The sequence below is a fragment of the Pseudophryne corroboree genome, chromosome 2 (genome assembly GCF_028390025.1).
Source record: "Pseudophryne corroboree isolate aPseCor3 chromosome 2, aPseCor3.hap2, whole genome shotgun sequence".
Lineage (NCBI taxonomy): Eukaryota > Metazoa > Chordata > Amphibia > Anura > Myobatrachidae > Pseudophryne > Pseudophryne corroboree.
In genome coordinates, this window is record NC_086445.1 from 1,025,747,495 (window position 1) to 1,025,774,861 (window position 27,367).

At 47.6% G+C, this 27,367-nt stretch overlaps 1 protein-coding gene across 2 annotated transcripts in view; it reads right to left on the reverse strand.

The window, feature by feature from the left end:
- CREG1 (cellular repressor of E1A stimulated genes 1) overlaps positions 1–21,272 on the reverse strand; it is a 28,079-nt gene extending 6,807 nt beyond the window's left edge. Inside the window, exons 1-3 of one of the 2 annotated variants that reach the window (XM_063956747.1) lie at positions 20,927–21,271; positions 7,804–7,923; positions 4,591–4,775 (exon numbers count right to left, since the gene is read on the reverse strand). In XM_063956747.1, the coding sequence (XP_063812817.1) occupies positions 4,591–4,775; positions 7,804–7,923; positions 20,927–21,235 (614 nt within the window). In that variant the 5' untranslated portion in view covers positions 21,236–21,271. Of the gene's footprint in view, positions 1–4,589; positions 4,776–7,803; positions 7,924–20,926 lie in introns of those variants that run through there. The other variant, XM_063956748.1, reaches the window with a different exon arrangement.
- Between the last annotated feature and the right edge of the window lie 6,095 nt (positions 21,273–27,367).

The following is a 27,367-nucleotide window of genomic DNA, read 5'->3' on the forward strand; positions in this document are numbered from 1 at the left end:
TCAGTGTCCGTGTCTGTGTCTGTGTCGACCGACTGAGGTAAATGGGCGTTTTTACAAGCCCCTGACGGTGTCTGAGACGCCTGGACAGGTACTAATTTGTTTGCCGGCCGTCTCATGTCGTCAACCGACCTTGCAGCGTGTTGACATTATCACGTAATTCCTAAATAAGCCATCCATTCCAGTGTCGACTCCCTAGAGAGTGACATCACCAATACAGGCAATTTGCTCCGCCTCCTCACCAACATCGTCGTCCTACATGTCGACACACACGTACCGACACACAGCACACACACAGGGAATGCTCTGACAGAGGACAGGACCCCACTAGCCCTTTGGGGAGACAGAGGGAGAGTTTGCCAGCACACACCAAAAACGCTATAATTATACAGGGACAACCCCTTATACAAGTGTTTTCCCTTATAGCATTTTTATATATGTAATCATATCGCCAAATAAGTGCCCCCCCTCTCTGTTTTAACCCTGTTTCTGTAGTGCAGTGCAGGGGAGAGCCTGGGAGCCTTCCTCACAGCAGAGCTGAGCAGGAAAATGGCGCCGTGTGCTGAGGAGAATAGGCCCCGCCCCCTTTTCGGCGGGCTCTTCTCCCGGAGTTTGTGAGATCTGGCAGGGGTTAAATACATCCATATAGCCTCAAGGGCTATATGTGATGTATTTTAGCCATAAAAAGGTATTATACATTGCTGCCCAGGGCGCCCCCCCCAGCGCCCTGCACCCTCAGTGACAGTTGGTGACTGTTGAAGTGTGCTGACAACAATGGCGCACAGCTGCAGTGCTGTGCGCTACCTTATGAAGACTGAAAGTCTTCTGCCGCCTGTTTCTGGACCTCTGGACCTCTTCAACTTCGGCATCTGCAAGGGGGGTCGGCGGCACGGCTCCGGGACCGGACTCCATGGCTGGGCCTGTGTTCGATCCCTCTGGAGCTAATGGTGTCCAGTAGCCTAAGAAGCAAATCCATCCTGCACGCAGGTGAGTTTACTTCTCTCCCCTAAGTCCCTCGTAGCAGTGAGCCTGTTGCCAGCAGGACTCACTGAAAATAAAAAACCTAACTTAAACTTTTATTCTAAGCAGCTCAGGAGAGCCACCTAGATTGCACCCTTCTCGTCGGGCACAAAAATCTAACTGAGGCTTGGAGGAGGGTCATAGGGGGAGGAGCCAGTGCACACCACCTGATCCTAAAGCTTTTATTATTGTGCCCTGTCTCCTGCGGAGCCGCTATATCCCCATGGTCCTGACGGAGTCCCCAGCATCCACTAGGACGTCAGAGAAATATTCAATGTAAAAGCAAATATGGTCTCAATTAATGCAGTTTCTGTATTATTACTCTTTAGAAAGGGCCAAAATATTACTCAGCACTGTACACTGAGGGCATCACAACACAATCATTACATGTTATGAAACAGAAGGTAAACTTGCCTATATGAGCTTGCAATCTAAGAAAGAGTGTAATAACTATTGTAGCTGGTGCTGAGGAAAGTGGTTGTTATTCTCAATACTAATCCTCTATAATGTAATAATGCGGAGCGCTAGGATATATTACCAGCATAAAATTTTCCCTACTAGTAAAAGCAGCTGTATACCAGGTAATATATTTCAACACAGACTAGCGCAGGCTTGGCCAACCTGTGACTCTTCAGCTGTTGTGAAACTAAAAGTCCCAGCATGCCCTGCCACAGCTTGCTGTTAGGGGATGTTAAAACGGAGGTAGTGCAGGCTGGGATGTGTAGTTTCACAACAGCTGAAGAGCCACAGGTTGGCCAGGCCTGGACTGGGGAATAAAACACACTGATCAGCACGATCCCTCCGTCTGTGAGATCCCGGCTTGCATTATTAGGGAACATATTGCGTCGCTAAAGCTGCTCCTGCTCCACCACGTAACGAAGCTAAGCAGGAAGCAATAACGCAGAGATGTATTAACATCTTGGCTGCCGGAGTAAGGGGAGAGAAAACTCTTCTCCTCCGGTGATCTCGGCGTGTCTCCCGGTGCATCAGCTGTATTACAGCAGCTGGTTCTGCGGCAACTACTGTAATACATCTAAAAGATCAATGCAAGCGTCAGATTGAGCTGGATCTAGCACATTTGACACTTATCAAATGACAATTCATCTCCCCCACTGGGCTTCACATGCAGAAGTATCCAATGATTACAATCCATAAACAGCTTAAAGGCAAAAAACGTATCTAGAACCTGTTTAAATGCGCTTTTCTATATAATACTATTGATTGATAGCCTGATTGATGCTATTCCGGTGTGTCACTGGCCGGATTAGCGTCACACTAGTCTTACAACAGTTCAGACTCGTAATATCTCACAATGGAGGCATCAGGCTATTGATCATGTGGCCCTTGAGACGAGGTGAGGACAGAGATCTGCTTGTACTGCGGTGGGAAGTGAAATGGATCTATGTCTCACACTCTGCTCATCCGAGAGGGCTTACAATGGCCGAGATTTCTGTAAAGTATTCTAATGTGTAACATATGAGTAGTATTACATACACAAGTGACCCATTTTATGCCTCTAGGCTGCTAGTTGTATTCGAATCACTGCTTAGGTTTGTGATGTTGTGTATGTACAACGGGGGTCACTCCGAGTTGTTCGCTCGTTGCCGATTTTCGCTATGCTGCGATTTGTTGCTAATTGCGCATGCGCAAGGCACGCAGGGCGCATGCGCTTAGTTATTGAACTAAAAAATTAGCAGATTTGCTGTGGATTCTGCGGCGCTTTTCAGTCGCTCTGCTGATCGGTGAATGATTGACAGGAAAGGGGCGTTTCTGGGTGGTAACTGAGCGTTTTCCGGGAGTGTGCTAAAAAACGCAGGCGTGTCAGGGAAAAACGCGGGAGTGTCTGGAGAAACGGGGGAGTAGCTGGCCGAATGCAGGGCGTGTTTGTGACGTCAAACCAGGAACTAAACGGACTGAGCTGATCGCAATCTGTGAGTAAGTTTGGAGCTACTCAGAAACTGCAAAGAATTATTTATTAGCAATTCTGCTTATCTTTCGTTCGCTATTCTGCTAAGCTAAGATACACTCCCAGAGGGCGGCGGCCTAGCGTGTGCAATGCTGCTAAAAGCAGCTAGCGAGCGAACAACTCGGAATGAGGGCCTATGATCAGTAAACACTTTTATTCTAGATCCTGCTCTAACCTTGTAAAACACCTATCCCTGTTGTATCGTATAATCTAGAAACATAGAATTCGGCGGCAGATAAGAACCACTTGGCCCATCTAGTCTGCCCCTCTTTTTTACCATATTTTTATCTCAAACCTTATTTGATCCTTATTTCTTTGTAAGGATATACTTATGTCTATCCCATGCATGTATAAATTGCTCTACTGTCTTGGCCTCTACCACCACTGGTGGGAGGCTATTCCACTTGTCAACTACCCTTTCTGTGAAGTAATTTTTCATCAAATTTCCCCTGAAGCTCCCCCCCTCCAGTCTCAGTGCATGTCCTCGTGTCCTATTGTTTCCCTCCTGGACTTTGTTAAAACCCTTGATATATTTGACAGTGTCTATCATGTCCCCTCTCATCCATATCCCGACTGTCCAATCCAGTAGTCCCAAGACAACTCTTCCTGAGACAAAGTAAGCAGTCAGGGCCATCCAGTCACAGTCACCAGTTACACCGGAAGCTGTGGTGGTTGCAATGACTATTCTCCTATAACTGGAGACGGCAGGACAAATCTGTAAAAGCAGCCCCCAAAAGGGTGATGAGGTAAAGCCCATCCTGCCACACGTACTTTGTCTCACCTACATCTTGCTGGTCTGGTTTTGGATAACACTACACCCTGTCTACAAGATCCTGTACGGCACTTGGAGCTAATCTCCGACTTCTCTCCTTTGCTACAGCAGCTAAGGAGGAAAGATCAGGGACAACAGGCTGTATGGCGGAAGGATATGAGATTTACTTATGATACATAAGTGATGGTACTATATGTATAAGCCCTTTATATAGTATCTGTAATGTGAGGTCCAATGTTATCACTTCAAAGTGAGTTTAAAAAAACCTAATCAATTAAAAGAAAGTTCCTATTCTGATTTTGATAAATCCCTGGCCCACGTATTATCCTGCTTCCCTATGTCAGAATGGAAGGGACGTCCCTGATAGCTGAAGTACTCCCATCCCCATAAAGCTCAACACAACCTACTGAGCTCTACCGGAGAAAAATGAATGGACTCCGGGATCTCCTTGAGGGGATCACGTCATGAATAGATTTGCAGGTTAGGAAACAAAGAGACAATAGACTGATCCTGGACATAGAGCATATTGTCTTTCTGGGGGGAACCTAGTTTTATTATTTATTTATTTTTACGTACTAATTGCCTACAGGGTAAATGCTGCCGTCCCAGAGGGTCAAGTCCAGCACTCCCATCATCCTCTGCACCCACGTACGCATGTAGACATTACACACATATACGTGGCTTACAGCATATTACATCATCATGGGATGGTGGGGACATAAGCTCCAATATATTAATCAGGGCTAAGAGGGCCTTACTGGCATCAACAGGCATGTGCCTATTTATAGATCCAACCCCCAGAATGAGAAACTACAGCTAGATTCTAGGCACTTACTAAGGTCTGGCTTTGTAATATTCATCCGGTGTCACAGTCTTGATCCCACCAAAGTAGTCCAGCACCCAGATGTTGGTGATGTTGAGTTTGGCAAAGAACCAGTCATGGTCTCTGGGCCAGCTGCTCATCTCAGGGTGACGGGTGAACAGAGCCAACTTGGCGGTGTCCGTCTCCTTGTCATCCACCTTTGTAGAAATGAATTGTGGATATAACACAAGGTCATTTAATAAATACACTTCAGGAAAGAACCCAAGACCCATTTAATGACATGGAACAAGCAGCAACGCACACATAATAAATCACCTAACACTGTATCAGTCTCTGTGATATATTATAATCAGCAAGTGTCTTATTGGTTGTAAGGAGTTTCTACGCTACAAAATATGAGGGGTGTGCAATAAGTTTCCAGATGTGCAGAGTATGAGTACAGTAGACACAACCTGACTTACTGGTTTGTAAACCGTAATTTCGGAGTAAAGTTCTTGTGAAATGTCATGGCTCAGAACCAGGGTGGTCATTCCGAGTTGTTCGCTCGTTATTTTTTTTTCGCAACGGAGCGATTAGTCGCTAATGCGCAATGTCCGCAGTGCGACTGCGCCAAGTAAATTTGCTATGCAGTTAGGTATTTTACTCACGGCATTACAAGGTTTTTTCTTCGTTCTGGTGATCGTAATGTGATTGACAGGAAGTGGGTGTTTCTGGGCGGAAACTGGCCGTTTTATGGGAGTGTGTGAAAAAACGCTGCCGTTTCTGGGAAAAACGCGGGAGTGGCTGGAGAAACGGAGGAGTGTCTGGGCGAACGCTGGGTGTGTTTGTGACGTCAAACCAGGAACGAAACTGACTGAACTAATCGCAGTTGCCGAGTAAGTCTCGAGCTACTCAGAAACTGCAAAGAAATTTCTATTCGCAATTCTGCTAATCTTTCGTTCGCAATTTTACTATGCTAAGATTCACTCCCAGTAGGTGGCGGCTTAGCGTGCGCAAAGCTGCTAAAAACTCGGAATGAGGGCCCATATATAAAGCAGCACTGCTCAGCAAAGAAGTCAGCATGTTTACAAACTTGTTATGGAGCTCAACAGAGGCCACTGGAGAGCCACGACCTTCTACGACTATAAGAGTGGCCTGCAACTGCACGAGAGTTTTGAAGAACTACAAGCTGCATTTGGGGAGGAACCACTGCCCCGAACCGCTGAGTTTAATAGTATGCAGAATTTCGGCGTGGTTGACTGTCCCAGGAAGACGAGTGGGTAAATTTACTAAGATGGGAGTTCTATTTAAGATGGGGTGTTACCCATAACAACCAATCAGATTCTACTTCTCATTTATCTAGCACCTTCTATAATATAATACCTGGAATCTGATTGGTTGCTATGGGCAACATCCCATTTTAAATAGAACTCCCATCTTAGTAAATTTACCCAGAGGAGTGCCGCGGCCGACCTTTGTCCGCCATCACCGATGACAACGTTGCTGCCGTGCGGGCCATAGTTGACGTGGATACTAGGGTGACCGTGGCCCAGTTAGAGAAGGAGATAGGTATCTCATCGGGATCTAACCGCTTGATACTCCATGAAAAGCTTGGTCTGAGCAAGGTTTCTGCATGCTGGGTGCCTTATCAGCTGACTCGAGAGCAGAAGGAGGCTCAGGTGACTTTGCGCTGCAACGTGCTGGCCAGGTTGGATGGTGGTCGCTCAAACTCTATCTGGGAGATCATCAGTGGTGATGAATCCTGGATCTACAGTTCCAACCCAGAGACCAAACAACAGTTGGACCAGTGGACCCCAGTTGGAGGTGCACAGCCACAGAAGTTCCGATGTGAGCGCAGTGTGGCCAAACAGATGGTGGCTGTTTCTGTGATCACAACTGGTCATGTAGCTACTGTACCACTTGTGTAGCAGCACACCATCACTGGGGATTGGCACGCCAACCAATGCCTGCCGCAAATGCTGGAAGTCATTTCCTGGTGCCGTCCAAGAACTCACGCTCGTGGTGTCCTTCTCCATCACGACAATGGGGGTGATTCCGAGTTGTTCGCTCGCTAGCTGCTTTTAGCCGCATTGCACACGCTAAGCCGCCGCCCTCTGGGAGTGTATCTTAGCATAGCAGAATTGCAAACGAAAGATTAGCAGAATTGCAAATAGAAATTTCTTAGCTGTTTCTGAGTAGCTCCAGACTTACTCACACATAGCGATCACTTCAGTCAGTTTCGTTCCTGGTTTGACGTCACACACACGCCCAGCGTTCGCCCAGCCACTCCCCCGTTTCTCCAGACACTCCCGCGTTTTTCCCTGAAACGCCTGCGTTTTTCCGCACACTCCCATAAAACGGCCAGTTTCCGCCCAGAAACACCCACTTCCTGTCAATCACACTCCGATCAGCAGAACGATGAAAAAACTTTGTTACGCCATGAGTAAAATACCAAACTTTTGTGCTAATTTACTTGGCGCAGGCGCGCTGCGTACATTGCGCATGCGCATTTTGCGACTAATCGCTCCGTAGCGAAAAAAAATAACGAGCGAACAACTCGGAATGACCCCCAATGCACCTTCCCACAAGTCCAGGAAAGTGGTAGATTTTCTGGTCCATGAATGGATCCAGGAGCTTGGTCATACAGCCATACAGTCCAGAACTGGCCCCCTGTGACTTCTTCATGTTCCCACAAATCAAGCGCAAGATGCAGGGGATTCATTTTGAGTCACGGGATGCTACAGTGGAGACCTTCACCCAGCATGTAGAAGACACACCTGCTTCAGAAGGGACCAGCTGCTTCACCAAGTGGTTTGAGCGCATGCAACTTTGCGTAGACTCCTCCGGCAAATACTTTGAAAAAAAATTAATGACCACTTTGTATGTAAATATAATGCTTTTTGTGCATCCGTAAACTCATTGCACACCCCTCGTAAGTGTCCACTTTGGTGCTTTCAGCTAAAGTCACATATTCTCTGCTGAGACTCCATTACCATGACATTGTAGCCTATGCATTCACTAGTAACGTGAGCCTCATAGATATAAGGTCATTATTTTCTTCATGGCATCACTGCTACTAAATTAATGTATAGGCTGAATATTAATACGACCAATAAACAACGCTTCATAGAAAAACCCATACACTTCAATGGCGCTGACGATTTTTCTTTCATTCCTTTCTACAATTAAGATGTTACTCTAATGTGAACACACAAGTGGTAATGTAACAGTTCTGGCCTTCCTCACCTTCACAACGCTCCCAGAGACTATAATATGAGCACACAGCGGGCTCTCTGGGTCGTAGTGATGTAGTCTGCAGTATGGTGTCTGCGCCAAAGACATCGTCAGAGATGCTTGTGAGTTCACCTGGGAGAGACAAAAACGAAACATAGTTGCCCAATTACTGGAAGAGAAGTTACATGAAATATATATATATATATATATATATATATATATATATATATATATATATATTTATTATATATATATACACATACACACACACACACACATTTATTTATTTTGTGTTTTACACACACACACGCACATACACATATTTATTTATTTTGGTGTTACACACATAAGACTATCAGTCACGCAACAAGGAGATCTGTGTGTCAGGCTTCTGTAAACCATTTGGTTTTTGACATGTAAAGTGTAAATTTTTATATACAACATACCCATAAAATAGCTGAGCAGGGCATAGTGCCCATGGGTTCAGTATGAGTTACAGATGGACGGGATGCCGGCGGTCAGTATGCCGACAGCGCCATCCCGCCCAAGAGTCCCAACAGCCCTCCATTAAGCCGCCCAACCCTCCTCTGCTCCCTACCCTAACCCTCACCGTTTCCCTACCCTAACCCTCCCCGGTGGTGCCTAACCCTAACCATCCCTTCCCCACTGCCTAAACCTCACCGCTGGGTACCTAACCCTAACCTTCCCTCCTGTGTGCCTAACCCTCCCTCCCCAGTCCCTAACCCTAACCTTCCCTTCTGTGTGCCTAACCCTCCCTCCCCGGTCCCTAACCTTCCCTTCTGTGTGCCTAACCCTCCCTCCCCGGTCCCTAACCTTCCCTTCCCCATTGCCTAAACCTCACTGCTGGGTCCCTAACCTTCCCTTCTGTGTGCCTAACCCTCCTTCCCCGATCCCTAACCCTAACCTTCCCTTCTGTGTGCCTAACCCTCCCTCCCCGGTCCCTAACCTTCCCTTCTGTGTGCCTAACCCTCCCTCCCCGGTCCCTAACCCTAACCTTCCCTTCTGTGTGCCTAACCCTCCCTCCCCGGTCCCTAACCCTCCCTTCCCCACTGCCTAAACCTCACTGCTGGGTCCCTAACCTTCCCTTCTGTGTGCCTAACCCTCCTTTCCCGGTCCCTAACCTTCCGGTGGCTGCACCCTGACCCTAACCCTTATTGTGCTGCCTAAACCTAATAACCCCCCACCCCACCCCCACCGTGGCAGGACGGCAGCGAGTCCCACTGTCCGACATTCGGGATGCCGGTTGTCAGTATTCTGACGCTGGGTTTGTGTCCTCCCTCGTGATCCTGGCATTGGTATATCGGCCACCGGGAAGCTAACTGCTTCCCGTGCCCATTACACCCCTGCTATGTACACTTTATAATGACAGAACTCTGCTCTCATTTCCACACTATACAAAGAGAAGTGACAGCGTTATCAGAGACACGAGTCACATGTTGCGTAACCCTGTTATACAACGGACCACATACTGCTGCGGGATTTGCTGACTCACTGGAAAACAAGAGACCAGAAAGAGGAAGAATCAGAATAATAGTGTTGTGTTACTAGCACCCAGATTATTCCTCTCATAAGGGTTTAGTCATACGTCTCCAATTCGGTTTAAAAAAAAAAAGTTTATAAAGAAACATCAATGGCAAACCCTACACAAAGCTGGTCAGATATTGGGGCCTGGTTTATACGGGTGGTCTTCTGTATGCCGACTGACGGGATCCCGACGCACAGTATACCGGCGCCGGGATCCCGACAGCAGGCATACCGACACTTATTCTCCCTCGTGGGGGGTCCACGACCCCCCTGGAGGGAGAATAAAATAGTGTGGCGCGCGTAGCGTGCCACCGTGCCCGTAGCGTGGCGAGCGCAGCGAGCCCGCAAGGGGCTCATTTGCGCTCGCCACACTGTCGGTAAGCCGGCGGTCGGGCTCCCGGCGCTGGTATGCTGGTCGCCGGGAGCCCGACCGCCGGCATATCGTAGTGAACCAGTTTATACAGGTGACACTCAGAATATTGTGCAAAAGTTCATTTATTTCAGTAATTCAACTTAAAAGGTGAAACTAATATATTATATAGACTCATCACATGCAAAGTGAGATATTTCAAGCCTTTATTTGTTATAATTTTGATGATTGTGGTTTACAGCTTAAGAAAACCCCAAATCTCAGAAAATGAGAATTTATTACATAATTTCAATTAAAAAAAAGTTTTTAAATCCAGATATGTCGGCCCTCTGAAAAGTATAATCATGCATATGTACTCAGTACTTGGTTTGGGCCCCTTTAGCATGAATTACTGCCTCAATGCGGCGTGGCGTGGCTTCTATCAGCCTGTGGCACTGCTGAGGTGTTATGGAAGACCAGGATGCTTCAATAGCGGCCTTCAGCTCTTCTGCGTTGTTCCATCTCATGTCTCTCATCTTTCTTTTGGCAATGCCTCATAGATTCTCTATGGGGTTCAGGTCAGGCGAGTTTGCTGGCCAATCCAGCACAGTAATCCCACGGTCACTGAACCAGGTTTTGGTACTTTTGGCAGTGTGGGCAGGTGCCAAGTCCTGCTGGTAAATTAAGTCAGCGTCTCCATAAAGCTTGTCTGCTGCAGTAAGCATGAAGTGCTCTGAAATGTCCTGGTAGACAGCTGCGTTGACTCTGGACTTAATAAAGCACACTGGACCAACACCAGCAGATGACATGGCTCCCCAAATCAACACAGACTGTGGAAACTTCACACTGGACTTCAAGCATCTTGGATTGTGTGCCTCTCCATTCTTCCTCCATACTCTGGGACCTTAGTTTCCAAATGAGATGCAAAATTTGCTCTCATCAGAAAAGAGGACTTTGGACCACTGAGCAACAGACCAGTTCTTATTTTCTTTAGCCCAGGTAAGACACTTCTGAAGTTGTTTGTTGTTCAGGAGCGGCTTGGCAAGAGATGGAGATGCTGACTTCATTTTCCAGCAGGACTTGGCACCTGCCCACACTTCCAAAAGTACCAAAACCTGGTTCAATGACCATCTGATTACTGTGCTGGATTGGCCAGCAAACTCACCTGACCTGAACCCCATAGAAAGTCTATGGGGCATTGCCAAGAGAAAGATCAGAGACATGAGGTGGAACAATGCAGAAGAGCTGAAGGCCACTATTGAAGCATCTGGGTCTTCCATAACACCTCAGCAGTGCCACAGGCTGATAGAATCCATGCCACGCCGCATTGAAGCAGTAATTCATGCAAAAGGGGCCCAAACCAAGTACTGAGTACATATGCATGATTATACTTTACAGAGGGCCGATATTTCTGTATTTAAAATCCTTTTTTATTGATATTATGTAATATTCTAATTTTCAGAGATTTTGGATTTGGGGTTTTCTTAAGCTGTAAACCCCACTCATCAAAATTATAACAAATAAAGATTTGAAATATCTCACTTTGCATGTGATGAGTCTATATAATATATTAGTTTCACCTTTTAAGTTGAATTACTGAAATAAATTATTTTTTGCACGATATTCTAATTTTCTGAATTTCACCTGTACACTGATTGCAAGCTCTTGAGACTGAGGGCCTAATTGAAGGTTGATTGCAAAAGCAAAATTTTCCTCTAATGGGCAAAACCATGTGCACTGCAGGGGGGGCAGATATAAGATGTGCAGAGAGAGTTAGATTTGGGTGGGTTATTTTGTTTCTGTGCAGGGTAAATACTGTCTGCTTTATTTTTACACTGCAATTTAGATTTCAGTTTGATCACACCCCACCCAAATAGCATATCCCGAATCTAACCGTGTGTATGGGCCATAAGTCACAGGCAAGTCTGTTTGTATATTCCCCCCGTGCTTGTGTGGGTTTCCTGCGGGCACTCTGGTTTCTTCCCATAATCCGGAAATATACTGGTAGGTAAACTGGCTCCCGATTTTTTTTTTTATCCCTAGTGTGTAAGTGCGTATACAGTACATGTAGACAAATATTGGCCATAGACGGGCAGATACTGGCATTGCCATAAGGCTGGCACATTTGCAGGAATACAGCTGTAACTGGGGATGTTTATTCCTTAAACCAAGTGAGGGACATTTATGAAACTTTCTGACAATTTTGATGCCAAACAAATCGATTTGTTATTTTAAACACTTGCACTGAATTCACTCCAATGATTAGACTTGAGTGGCAGACTTTAATGAAAATAAGGCAACTTGAAGCAAGCAACGTTAAATTATTATCCTAATTGCCAAGAGCATTTATGACAGTAACCGGCTAATGTGCAGACGGAATACCACACTTCGGGCATAATTCAGACCTGATCGCTAGGGGGGGGCGTTTTTTGCATCCCTGCGATCAGGTAGTCGCCGCCTACAGGGGGAGGGGAATTCGGTGTGCAGGGGTGCGATCGCATGTGCAGGAGAGCTGCACAAACGGAAGTTTGTGCAGTCTCTGCACAGCCCAGGACTTACTCTTCCAGTGCGATGATCGGGGCCGGAGTTGACGTCAGAAACCCTCCCTTCAAAAGCTTAGTCCCTCCTACGTTTCTCCGGACACTCCCTGAAAACGGTCATCTGCCACCCACAAACGGCCTGTTTCTGTCAGTCACCTTACAATCGCCCATGCGATCACTTTTTACGCCCATCCCGTCAGTATGCACCGATGCCCGGTGCAGTCGTCCGACGCGCTGGCGCATTGCGGTGCATATGCATGCGCAGTACAGACCCGATCGCTCACTGTGCGAAAAAACGCACAGCAGTGATCGGGTCTGAATTAGGGCCCTCATAGGATATTCCCCTTGGTCTTTTATGGCTGTGTCATTTCTAAAGGATCCTTCTTTTTACAGAACTTGATCCTTATAAAGTGATTGAGCAACTTCTATTTTGTGTTTTACCTGTACATATGGAGCAGCACTGTCTAAGGCCCATACACATGGTGAGATTCGGGCTATGCACAATTCTCACTATGTGACAGGGGCTAGGTCGGCATCACAAGCACATAATGAGTGTGCTTGCGATACTGACTTATGTGCGATTTTGGCTAAGTGTCAATTTTGACTATCTCTTCTATAGAGATAGTCAAAATTGACTTGCCTGCACAGTCTATCTATGCTTGCGATGCCGACTGCACGGGCCCGCGCATCGAATCGGGATCGCAAGGTGACTTTCACCTTGCGATCTACACTAACTTTCTCTGACGTCCTAGTGGATGCTGGGGACTCCGAAAGGACCATGGGGAATAGCGGCTCCGCAGGAGACTGGGCACAAAAGTAAAAGCTTTAGGACTACCTGGTGTGCACTGGCTCCTCCCCCTATGACCCTCCTCCAAGCCTCAGTTAGATTTTTGTGCCCGAACGAGAAGGGTGCATACTAAGGGGCTCTCCTGAGCTGCTTAGAGTAAAAGTTTAAAGTAGGTTTTTTATTTTCAGTGAGACCTGCTGGCAACAGGCTCACTGCACCGAGGGACTAAGGGGAGAAGAAGCGAACTCACCTGCGTGCAGAGTGGATTGGGCTTCTTAGGCTACTGGACATTAGCTCCAGAGGGACGATCACAGGCCCAGCCATGGATGGGTCCCAGAGCCGCGCCGCCGGCCCCCTTACAGAGCCAGAAGACTGAAGAGATCCGGAAAATCGGCGGCAGAAGACGTCCTGTCTTCAATAAGGTAGCGCACAGCACCGCAGCTGTGCGCCATTGCTCTCAGCACGCTTCACACTCCGATTACTGAGGGTGCAGGGCGCTGGGGGGGGGGCGCCCTGAGACGCAATAAAAACACCTTATATGGCAAAAAATACATCACATATAGCTCCTGGGCTATATGGATGCATTTAACCCCTGCCAATTTTTTCCATAAAAAAGCGGGAGAAAGACCGCCGAGAAGGGGGCGGAGCCTATCTCCTCAGCACACTGGCGCCATTTTTTCCTCACAGCTCCGTTGGAGGAAAGCTCCGTTAAAGGAAAGCTCCCTGACTCTCCCCTGCAGTCCTGCACTACAGAAACAGGGTAAAACAAGAGAGGGGGGGCACTAATTTGGCAGATAAATATATACAGCAGCTATATTAGGGAGAAACACTTATATAAGGTTATCCCTGTATATATATATAGCGCTCAGGTGTGTGCTGGCAAACTCTCCCTCTGTCTCCCCAAAGGGCTAGTGGGGTCCTGTCCTCTATCAGAGCATTCCCTGTGTGTGTGCTGTGTGTCGGTACGTTGTGTCGACATGTATGAGGAGGAAAATGGTGTGGAGGCGGAGCAATTGCCTGTATTAGTGATGTCACCCCCTAAGGAGTCGACACCTGACTGGATGGTCTTATGGAAGGAATTACGTGATAGTGTCAGCACTTTACAAAAGACTGTTGACGACATGAGACAGCCGGCAAATCAGTTAATACCTGTACAGGCGTCTCAAACACCGTCAGGGGCTCTAAAGCGCCCGTTACCTCAGATGGTCGACACAGACACTGACTCCAGTGTCGACGGTGAGGAAACAAACGTATTTTCCAGTAGGGCCACACGTTACATGATCACGGCAATGAAGGAGGTTTTGAACATTTCTGATACTACAAGTACCACAAAAAAGGGTATTATGTGGGGTGTGAAAAAACTACCCGTAGTTTTTCCTGAATCAGATGAATTAAATGAGGTGTGTGATGAAGCGTGGGTTTCCCCCGATAAAAAACTGCTAATTTCTAAAAAATTATTGGCATTATACCCTTTCCCGCCAGAGGTTAGGGCGCGTTGGGAAACACCCCCTAGGGTAGATAAGGCGCTCACACGCTTATCAAAACAAGTGGCGTTACCGTCTCCTGATACGGCCGCCCTCAAGGAACCAGCTGATAGGAAGCTGGAAAATATCCTAAAAAGTATATACACACATACTGGTATTATACTGCGACCAGCAATCGCCTCAGCCTGGATGTGCAGTGCTGGGGTGGCTTGGTCGGATTCCCTGACTGAAAATATTGATACCCTGGACAGGGACAATATATTATTGACTATAGAGCATTTAAAGGATGCATTTCTATATATGCGAGATGCACAGAGGGATATTTGCACTCTGGCATCAAGAGTAAGTGCGCTGTCCATTTCTGCCAGAAGAGGGTTATGGACGCGACAGTGGTCAGGTGATGCGGATTCCAAACGGCATATGGAAGTATTGCCGTATAAAGGGGAGGAGTTATTTGGGGTCGGTCTATCGGACCTGGTGGCCACGGCAACGGCTGGGAAATCCACCTTTTTACCCCAGGTCACCTCTCAGCAGAAAAAGACACCGTCTTTTCAGGCTCAGTCCTTTCGTCTCCATAAGGGCAAGCGGGCAAAAGGCCACTCATATCTGCCCCGGGGCAGAGGAAGGGGAAAAAGACTGCAGCAGACAGCCCTCCCCCGCTTCTGCCAAGTCCTCAGGATGACGCTGGGGCCTTACAAGCGGACTCAGGCACGGTGGGGGCCCGTCTCAAGAATTTCAGCGCGCAGTGGGCTCACTCGCAAGTGGACCCCTGGATCCTGCAGGTAGTATCTCAGGGGTACAAATTGGAATTCGAGACGTCTCCCCCTCGCCGGTTCCTGAAGTCTGCTTTACCAACGTCTCCCCCCGACAGGGAGGCAGTATTGGAAGCCATTCACAAGCTGTATTCCCAGCAGGTGATAATCAAGGTACCCCTCCTACAACAGGGAAAGGGGTATTATTCCACGCTGTTTGTGGTACCGAAGCCGGACGGCTCGGTGAGACCTATTTTAAATCTGAAATCCTTGAGCACTTACATACAAAGGTTCAAATTCAAGATGGAATCACTCAGAGCAGTGATAGCGAACCAGGAAGAAGGGGACTATATGGTGTCTCTGGACATCAAGGATGCTTACCTCCATGTCCCAATTTGCCCTTCTCACCATGGGTACCTCAGGTTTGTGGTACAGAACTGTCACTATCAGTTTCAGACGCTGCCGTTTGGATTGTCCACGGCACCCCGGGTCTTTACCAAGGTAATGGCCGAAATGATGATTCTTCTTCGAAGAAAAGGCGTCTTAATTATCCCTTACTTGGACGATCTCCTGATAAGGGCAAGGTCCAGAGAACAGTTAGAGGTCGGAGTAGCACTATCTCAAGTAGTACTACGACAGCACGGATGGATTCTAAATATTCCAAAATCGCAGCTGATTCCGACGACACGTCTGCTGTTCCTAGGGATGATTCTGGACACAGTACAGAAAAAGGTGTTTCTCCCGGAGGAGAAAGCCAGGGAGTTATCCGACCTAGTCAGGAACCTCCTAAAACCAGGCCAAGTGTCAGTGCATCAATGCACAAGGGTCCTGGGAAAAATGGTGGCTTCTTACGAAGCGATTCCATTCGGCAGATTCCACGCAAGAACTTTTCAGTGGGATCTGCTGGACAAATGGTCCGGATCGCATCTTCAAATGCATCAGCGGATAACCCTGTCTCCAAGGACAAGGGTGTCTCTCCTGTGGTGGTTACAGAGTGCTCATCTTCTAGAGGGCCGCAGATTCGGCATTCAGGACTGGGTCCTGGTGACCACGGATGCCAGCCTGAGAGGCTGGGGAGCAGTCACACAGGGAAGAAATTTCCAGGGCTTGTGGTCAAGCATGGAAACGTCACTTCACATAAATATCCTGGAACTAAGGGCCATTTACAATGCCCTAAGTCAGGCAAGGCCTCTGCTTCAGGGTCAGCCAGTGTTGATCCAGTCAGACAACATCACGGCAGTCGCCCACGTAAACAGACAGGGCGGCACAAGAAGCAGGAGGGCAATGACGGAAGTTGCAAGGATTCTTCGCTGGGCGGAAAATCATGTGATAGCACTGTCAGCAGTGTTCATTCCGGGAGTGGACAACTGGGAAGCAGACTTCCTCAGCAGACACGACCTCCACCCGGGGGAGTGGGGACTTCACCCAGAAGTCTTCCACATGATTGAGAACCGTTGGGAAAAACCAAAGGTGGACATGATGGCGTCCCGCCTCAACAAAAAACTGGACAGATATTGCGCCAGGTCAAGGGACCCTCAGGCAATAGCTGTGGACGCTCTGGTAACACCGTGGGTGTACCAGTCAGTGTATGTGTTCCCTCCTATGCCTCTCATACCCAAGGTACTGAGAATCATAAGAAGGAGAGGAGTAAGGACTATACTCGTAGCTCCGGATTGGCCAAGAAGGACTTGGTACCCGGAACTTCAAGAGATGCTCACGGAAGACCCGTGGCCTCTACCTCTAAGAAAGGACCTGCTCCAGCAGGGACCATGTCTGTTCCAAGACTTACCGCGGCTGCGTTTGACGGCATGGCGGTTGAACGCCGGATCCTGAAGGAAAAAGGCATTCCGGATGAAGTCATCCCTACCCTGATCAAAGCCAGGAAGGATGTAACTGTGCAACATTATCACCGTATTTGGCGTAAATATGTTGCGTGGTGTGAGGCCAGGAAGGCCCCTACAGAGGAATTTCAACTGGGTCGTTTCCTGCATTTCCTGCAAACAGGACTGTCTATGGGCCTAAAATTAGGGTCCATTAAGGTTCAAATTTCGGCCCCGTCAATATTCTTCCAAAAAGAACTAGCTTCAGTTCCTGAAGTTCAGACGTTTGTCAAGGGAGTACTGCATATACAGCCTCCTTTTGTGCCTCCAGTGGCACCTTGGGATCTCAATGTAGTTTTGGGGTTCCTAAAATCACATTGGTTTGAACCACTCACCACTGTGGACTTAAAATATCTCACATGGAAAGTGGTAATGCTGTTAGCCCTGGCTTCAGCCAGGCGTGTTTCAGAATTGGCGGCTTTATCCTATAAAAGCCCTTACCTAATTTTTCATACGGACAGGGCAGAATTGAGGACTCGTCCTCAATTTCTCCCTAAGGTGGTTTCAGCATATCACTTAAACCAGCCTATTGTGGTGCCTGCGGCTACTAGGGACTTGGAGGATTCCAAGTTACTGGACGTAGTCAGGGCCCTGAAAATATATGTTTCCAGGACGGCTGGAGTCAGAAAATCTGACTCGCTGTTTATCCTGTATGCACCCAACAAGCTGGGTGCTCCTGCTTCTAAGCAGACTATTGCTCGTTGGATTTGTAGTACAATTCAGCTTGCACATTCTGTGGCAGGCCTGCCACAGCCAAAATCTGTAAAAGCCCATTCCACAAGGAAAGTGGGCTCATCTTGGGCGGCTGCCCGAGGGGTCTCGGCTTTACAACTTTGCCGAGCAGCTACTTGGTCAGGGGCAAACACGTTTGCTAAATTCTACAAATTTGATACCCTGGCTGAGGAGGACCTGGAGTTCTCTCATTCGGTGCTGCAGAGTCATCCGCACTCTCCCGCCCGTTTGGGAGCTTTGGTATAATCCCCATGGTCCTTTCGGAGTCCCCAGCATCCACTAGGACGTCAGAGAAAATAAGAATTTACTTACCGATAATTCTATTTCTCATAGTCCGTAGTGGATGCTGGGCGCCCATCCCAAGTGCGGATTGTCTGCAATACTTGTACATAATTATTGTTACAAAAATCGGGTTATTATTGTTGTGGGCCATCTTTTCAGAGGCTCCTCTGTTATCATGCTGTTAACTGGGTTCAGATCACAGGTTGTACAGTGTGATTGGTGTGGCTGGTATGAGTCTTACCCGGGATTCAAAATCCTTCCTTATTGTGTACGCTCGTCCGGGCACAGTATCCTAACTGAGGCTTGGAGGAGGGTCATAGGGGGAGGAGCCAGTGCACACCAGGTAGTCCTAAAGCTTTTACTTTTGTGCCCAGTCTCCTGCGGAGCCGCTATTCCCCATGGTCCTTTCGGAGTCCCCAGCATCCACTACGGACTATGAGAAATAGAATTATCGGTAAGTAAATTCTTATTTTTCTTACGATTTTGACTATATAGTCAAAATCTTAAGAAAACATCTCATCGTGTGTACACACCCTTAGACAGGAACAGCGCAAAGGCTGCACAAGACAACAGAACACAGAAATAAGACGTAACCGCAGTGGTTGAGTATGGTTACATCACAGAGACGTCAATAGTAAATGTGTATCACATTACCCTTGCTGCATAGCGTGGCCCGTCCATATCACCACATTATCTGCTCATAGACCACACTGTAAGGTTTTGGGCTGAGCCGGCCACATAAAGCAAGCACCAGAGTTAATGTCCCATTTATGGCTGCCCAGGTCCTGGGGGGGGGCACTTAAGAACAGTTTTAGGATGACTGACCGCACTGGGATGGACTGCGGACTATACGTATAGATACTGGGCCAGTGGCTGTATATCGGCAGCCCTAGCACAGTGTACATAGACAGCATTAGGAAGAGTCAGGGAGGGATTACGCGGCCCCAGACACAGCACCCAATGCAGCGACTGAGATAAGCAGCTGGCTCTGAGTGATAACATAGGGATGAGGCAGAGTCTCTGGAATCAGCGTTCTCATTTTATAAGTCTCAGGTTCAAAGTGCACAAACATTTTTTTTTAAAGATTGCTGTATACCCTCTAATTTAGCGTATCTTGCACTTACTTTCCTGTACACCCTCCGCATTAAGGTCACCAAGTGTGTGCAGTACGACTCAAGCCCAACGCCCGCTGCCCCCTCGGCCCTATTTTACCACTGTATGTTTTTCTGTTTGTGTAACAATTTTATATAGAAACTGTGGTTTGTATAGGGTCATGCTAATTAACACACTTGTCCCCAAAGACATATAGTTTATCCCCAGTGCCTGGGAGGTGCACCTGTTCTCTAGCTTACCGTCATTGGGTAGGAAGGGTGCCAATAACAGACCTCTAGCTTTCAGTCGCTTAGTAGGAGACAACTGTTCTCTAGCTTCACCGTCACCGAGTCAAATGACCTCTAGTTGACAGTCATTGGGGGGGGGGGGTGTTCATCTGACATTCGGCTAACCGTCATTGATTGTGTGTGGTCACTGCAGGGAGGTGGTCACATAGGATCTGAGCGAGCTGCAGCTTCTAGCGAGTTTAAGCAAACGAGGTATAACTAGTCTTTTGTGGGCCCCATAGGAAAATATGTAAGTGCCCCACATACCACCCAATGGCAAAACAACTCCTAGAAAAACATGGGAAAGACAAGGAAGATAGCCCCCCTCCGCCTCTGCTGTGCGCCTATGGTAGTTACGGCCTGGGTCCTTGGTCGTAGCAAACACAGGCGTCTTTGTGTATCACCGAGTGATTCTGAGTCAGACGCTTCTCTCCATCCTTGAAATACGTCATTTACGGGCGTAGTCGCAGCGGAGGACTGTTTTGTAGGCGTATAGCTTGAGTTGTGCGTACGCCATTTTTCAGTCACATCTCTTACACCTAGTATGGCGCAGGTGTATTAGTGATGGCGGCTGCCCTGGCAGACGGAGGGCTGGGGTGGTGCAGTTGCAAGCGGTGGGGCATAACCACATTACACTCCTAATGGCGGCTGTGCTGGCGGATGGACAGAAGGATTGGGGTGGTGGGATAACCACATTAGAATTCTGATGGTGGCTGCACTGGCGGATGGACGGAGGGATGAGGGGGTGCACCAGCAGGTGGTGGGATAACCACATTAGAATGCTGATGGCGGCTGCGTTGGTGGACAGGGGGATGGGGTTGTGCACTCGCAGACGGTGGGATAATCGCATTAGACTTCTGATGGCGGCTGCGTTGGTGGACAGGGGGATGGGGGTGGTGCACTCACAGACGGTGGGATAATCACATTAGACTTTTGATGGCGGCTGGGCTGGTGGACGGAGGGATGGTGCAGTTGCAGACGGTCGGATAGTCACATTAGACTTCTGATGGCGGCTGCGTTGGTGGACAGGGGGATGGGGGGGGTGCACTCGCAGACGGTGGGATAATCGCATTAGACTTTTGATGGCGGCTGGGCTGGTGGACAGGGGAATGGGGGTGGTGCACTTGCAGACGGTGGGATAATCGCATTGGACTTCTGATGGCGTCTGCGCTGGCGGGCAGGGGGATGGGGGTGGTGCACTCGCAGACGGACGGATAGTCACCATAGACTTCTGATGGCGGCCAGCGTATGGCATTTTGGTAGAGTTGCGTGCGCCCCAGAATCAGGCCCACAACCTCTACTGGCCCTCCTCATATGGGGAATGGGAGGAGAAAGTGTCACCTGTCGATTGGCCACACTCCCTTGGTCTCCATGGTAACCCCAGTCAGTTGACCCCACCACTCACCTGCAGGTCCTGCACGGAGATCTCCATGGCGGTCAGGTAGAAGTAGATGACGCCGCTGCTGTGGCCCCGGGGCCCGTCACTGACAGAGAACACGTTGGCGAAGGGCTGACCCCGGACCGGGTCGTGGCTGGAGATGGTGGCCAGGGAGCCCCAGTCACAGTGGTGGGCCACATAGCGGGCCACCCGCGCCGTCTCATTGTACGGGGGGATGTGCGGGGACGGGGCTCCCGGTAGCGGCTGCAGCAGCAGGACCAGGAGAGCGGCAGACACCGCGCAGCACACGGACACTCCGCTCCGCCGGGACACCATCGCTGACAGTGACCGACAGACTGACACACACTGGCAGCTGACAGGAGTGACTGGCCAATAGCAGTGCCCCGTCAAGCTGATACGCCAATCAGGGAAGGTCGGGCGTGGCTATAGGAATGTAAACATATCTGGCTGCGCGTGGCTTCGGTGTATAGCTTTCTCTCGTTGGCTGCCAAGAATGACAAGCTCTAGCAGCACCCAATCACATTGCAGACGACAGCCGAGGGCGGAGCTAAACATGCAGAGAGGTGGGCCTGTATGGCGGGGGCAAAGCAATGGGCCAATCACGATAAAACAGGGCTGCCGCGCTGGCCAATGAGAGCAGAGTACCCTTGAAGGCGACTGGTGAGTGTCTGTATATAACGAAAAGTTTCCACACATAAGTGTAAATTTACTCATACTTGCCTACCTGACCCTCTCCATGAGGGAGAAAATGCTCTGTTCCTGGACTTTCCTGGTAATGTATGATTTATATCACCTGTGGTGAGCTAGGTAATTGATAAGAAAGGTGTTTCACCACAGGTGATGGCAATCATACATTACCAGGAAAGTCCAGGAACAGAGCATTTTCTCCCTCATGGAGAGGGTCAGGTAGGCAAGTATGAATTTACTAAGATGGGATTTCTAAATAAGATGGGATGTTGCCCACAGCAACCAATCAGATTCTACTTCTCAGTTATCCATCACTTTCTGGAAGATAATACCTGGAATCCGATTGGTTCATACTTGCCTACCTGACCCTCTCCATGAGGGAGAAAATGCTCTGTTCCTGGACTTTCCTGGTAATGTATGATTGCCATCACCTGTGGTGAAACGCCTTTCTTATCAATTAACTAGCTCACCACAGGTGATGGCAACTCATACATTACCAGGAAAGTCCAGGAACAGAGCATTTTCTCCCTCATGGAGAGGGTCAGGTAGGCAAGTATGGATTGGTTGCTATGGGTAACATCCCATCTTAAATAGAACTCCCATCTTAGTAAATTTACCCCATTGATGGGATTTTAGATTCACACACCAAACACAGACTGTCATAGTACACAGCTCAGCCAATCAGCAGCCGCACATAGAACAAGAGGGGGGCCCTGCTGGCTTCAACAAAGTTTGAGAACCAATGGAATAAACTTTTGTTACCAATGTTTAAAACATCGATAGAACCCAGCGGTTAAAGTAAGGGGGGGGGGGGGGGGAGCGATGTAGAACTGAGTTCCGTCACCTGTAATGATAGGTGGTATTAGTTCCGCCACGGCTCTGCACAGTAATTCCAACAGAAAAGCCCACCCCGCCACCCTCATCAGTAGATAATGTGGGCGGTGCTCGTGTCATTGACAAGCTGCATCCACCTCCCCCTTCCTCAGGTCCTGGCAGCTCCATGGTCCTCCTCCGCCTGCGGCCCGCTCCTCCTTGTACTCACACTCACTGCTTCTGTTGGATGGCGTTCATCCCCTCCTCAGGTTCCAGCAACTTTCTTTTCTGGCACGGTATATGTGATGTCTTGCAGTCTCTGCTGCTGAAGTAGAGAGAGCCAAGAAGACGAGCAGGCTCTGTGCATGCTGACGACAAGGTGAGAGGGGGCTGAAGGGACACACAGAGGTGGGGAAGCTGCTGGAGGGACACAGGGCAGGGAGCTGCTGGAGGGATACGGGTGGTGAGCTGCTTGAGTGACAGGCAGAGATGTTTATAAGGGACACTGCTGTGGGCATTATGTGTATAAGGGGCACTACTACTGTGGGCATTATGTGTATAACAGGCACTACTGCATACCTTCCAGCTGTCCTGAATCCAGCAGGGCAGTTCCGTTATACTGTCCCACCCGCGGGTCGCATGTGTCCCGCGGGTGGGGGGAGCATTTGGGAGAGCTATTGATCACCGCTGCTCTGCTTTGCAAAGCAGCCGGTGATCACTAAATTGATGCAGCATCTAAACAGTGGGGAAGTGAGCATGGGAAAAAAAAAGGTTTTGATGGCGCTGGGCAGAACTGTGTGTGTGTGTACACCCTGGGATTAGCTGCCGCCTGGTGAGGGGGTAGCCAGCCTCCTCAAACAACAAAGCAAGTGTAAAGGATTACCAGGTTAGCGTTCAATGCCAATGATGTACACAAAAATTAATAAAACAGTTTATTAAACAAACTAAAAACATATAACAATTAAAATAAATAAGACCACAGAAAAGTAGTCGTACAAAGCTGAGGTTTCAAAACCTCTATGATATGTATTAAAATGCACTAATTGCAAGCACTTGGAAGGCAGTCGCAAAACCTTAAATAAGAGATAATTCTCTGTTTGATTTTATCTTTGTTTGAATACTCGCCCACAATGGAAGCACAAAGATTCTAACACGGCCGTGCATGTGAGTGTCCTCAATAACTAAAAGTTCAATTCCAGCTGGAAAAAGTTCATCAACTTTAAATATGAGGAGGGGCCGTTCAAGTCAAAATTACAGCTTTCTGGATATAACGTATAGCTAATTTTTGCTTTATGGATATGATGTATGACGAGATGGATATGCCGTATGCTGAGATGGATATGATGTATGCTGAGATGGATATGACATATGCCTAGATGGATATGATGTGTGTTGAGATGGATATGATGTATGCTGAGATGGATATGACGTGTACTGAGATGGATATGACATATGCCTAGATGGATATGATGTGTGCTGAGATGGATATGACGTATGCCGAGATGGATATGACATATGCCAAGATGGATATGACATATGCTGAGATGGATATGACATATGCCGAGATGGATATGACATGTGCTGAAATGGATATGATGTATGCTGAGATGGATATGATGTATGCCAAGATGGATATGACGTATGCCAAGATGGATATGACGTATGCCGAGATGGATATGACATATGCTGAGATGGATATGACATATGGTGAGATGGATATGCTGTATGGTGAGATGGATATGACCTGTGCTGAAATGGCTATGGATTATGCTGAAATGGATATGACATATGGTGAGATGGATATGACATATGCTGAGATGGATATGACATATGCCGAGATGGATATGACATGTGCTGAAATGGATATGATGTATGCTGAGATGGATATGATGTATGCCAAGATGGATATGACGTATGCCAAGATGGATATGACGTATGCCGAGATGGATATGACATATGCTGAGATGGATATGACATATGGTGAGATGGATATGCTGTATGGTGAGATGGATATGACCTGTGCTGAAATGGCTATGGATTATGCTGAAATGGATATGACATATGGTGAGATGGATATGACATATGCTGAGATGGATATGACATATGGTGAGATGGATATGACATATGCTGAGATGGATATGACATATGGTGAGATGGATATGCTGTATGGTGAGATGGATATGACATATGCTGAGATGGATATGACATATGGTGAGATGGATATGACATATGGTGAGATGGATATGACATATGGTGAGATGGCTATGGATTATGCTGAGATGGATATGATGTATGGTGAGATGGATATGACATATGCCGAGATGGCTATGGATTATGGTGAGATGGATATGACATATGGTGAGATGGATATGACATATGGTGAGATGGATATGACATATGCCGAGATGGCTATGGATTATGCTGAGATGGATATGACATATGGTGAGATGGATATGACATATGGTGAGATGGATATGACATATGGTGAGATGGATATGACATATGCTGAGATGGATATGACATATGGTGAGATGGCTATGGATTATGCTGAGATGGATATGACATATGGTGAGATGGGGATATGACATATGGTGAGATGGATATGATGTATGGTGAGATGGATATGACATATGGTGAGATGGCTATGGATTATGGTGAGATGGATATGACATATGCTGAGATGGGGATATGACATATGGTGAGATGGATATGATGTATGGTGAGATGGATATGACATATGGTGAGATGGCTATGGATTATGCTGAGATGGATATGACATATGGTGAGATGGCTATGGATTATGGTGAGATGGATATGACATATGCTGAGATGGGGATATGACATATGGTGAGATGGATATGACATATGGTGAGATGGATATGACATATGGTGAGATGGCTATGGATTATGCTGAGATGGATATGACATATGGTGAGATGGGGATATGACATATGGTGAGATGGATATGATGTATGGTGAGATGGATATGACATATGGTGAGATGGCTATGGATTATGCTGAGATGGATATGACATATGGTGAGATGGGGATATGACATATGGTGAGATGGATATGACATATGCTGAGATGGATATGACATATGGTGAGATGGCTATGGATTATGGTGAGATGGATATGACATATGCTGAGATGGGGATATGACATATGGTGAGATGGATATGACATATGGTGAGATGGATATGACATATGGTGAGATGGCTATGGATTATGCTGAGATGGATATGACATATGGTGAGATGGGGATATGACATATGGTGAGATGGATATGACATATGGTGAGATGGATATGACATATGGTGAGATGGCTATGGATTATGCTGAGATGGATATGACATATGGTGAGATGGGGATATGACATATGGTGAGATGGATATGACATATGCTGAGATGGATATGACATATGGTGAGATGGCTATGGATTATGGTGAGATGGATATGACATATGCTGAGATGGATATGACATATGGTGAGATGGATATGACATATGGTGAGATGGATATGACATATGGTGAGATGGATATGACATATGCTGAGATGGCTATGGATTAGGCTGAGATGGATATAACATATGGTGAGATGGATATGACATATGGTGAGATGGATATGACATATGGTGAGATGGCTATGGATTATGCTGAGATGGATATGACATATGGTGAGATGGATATGACATATGGTGAGATGGATATGACATATGCTGAGATGGATATGACATATGGTGAGATGGCTATGGATTATGGTGAGATGGATATGACATATGCTGAGATGGATATGACATATGGTGAGATGGATATGACATATGGTGAGATGGATATGACATATGGTGAGATGGATATGACATATGCTGAGATGGCTATGGATTAGGCTGAGATGGATATAACATATGGTGAGATGGATATGACATATGGTGAGATGGATATGACATATGGTGAGATGGCTATGGATTATGCTGAGATGGATATGACATATGGTGAGATGGATATGACATATGGTGAGATGGATATGACATATGCTGAGATGGCTATGGATTAGGCTGAGATGGATATAACATATGGTGAGATGGATATGACATATGGTGAGATGGATATGACATATGGTGAGATGGCTATGGATTATGCTGAGATGGATATGACATATGGTGAGATGGGGATATGACATATGCTGAGATGGCTATGGACTATGGTGAGATGTGGGGATATGACATACACTGAGAAAAGCACATGATGCAGCCAGCCAATCACAGCTCTCCTATATAAGCAGTGGTGCTGGCTGGGAGGAGGATCAGTATAATGTGGAAGAGCTGAGAAGTGGAGCTCTCCCCAGGTGCCATTGTCAGCAGCAGAGCAGTGATACTGAGGCACATTGCAGAGCAGCTCATCTCCTGCCTCAGGCTGCCTGTCCCCTTTCTAGGTACTGTACTACTGGGATGGGTGCAGGGGGGAATATCTGGTCACAAACACTGCCTGGGGGGAGAAGGTTGTGAGTCAGTGCTCAGCTCACACAGGCAGGGAGTGTGTTACTTTCACTTTCTGTGACAGTAAAAAGATGAAGATTCAGACCCCATTGAGCTACAAGACCCTGACCCAGTGCAGCAGCCTCACAGGATAAAGCAAGGTTAGATAGGGGAAGGTGGCTAATGACACTGCTATAGGGGGAGACCTATGGAAAGTGGGGGCACGGGGATATGACACTGTTATTGGGCTGTGGGAGCTGATTACACTGCTATTATGGGGGAGGGCAGAGACACATGGAAAGTGATATTGGGAAAGGGGGAGATACATGGGGAGTGGGGGCCCTGGGGGGCTAATAGCACTGGTATGGGGAGGAGGGGGCATACACATGTGCACGGGGGGTGCCTTGTGCGCACAGGCACATCCTAATGTCAGGCACCCCCCTCATGCCTGGTCAGATACTGCGCAGAAAGTT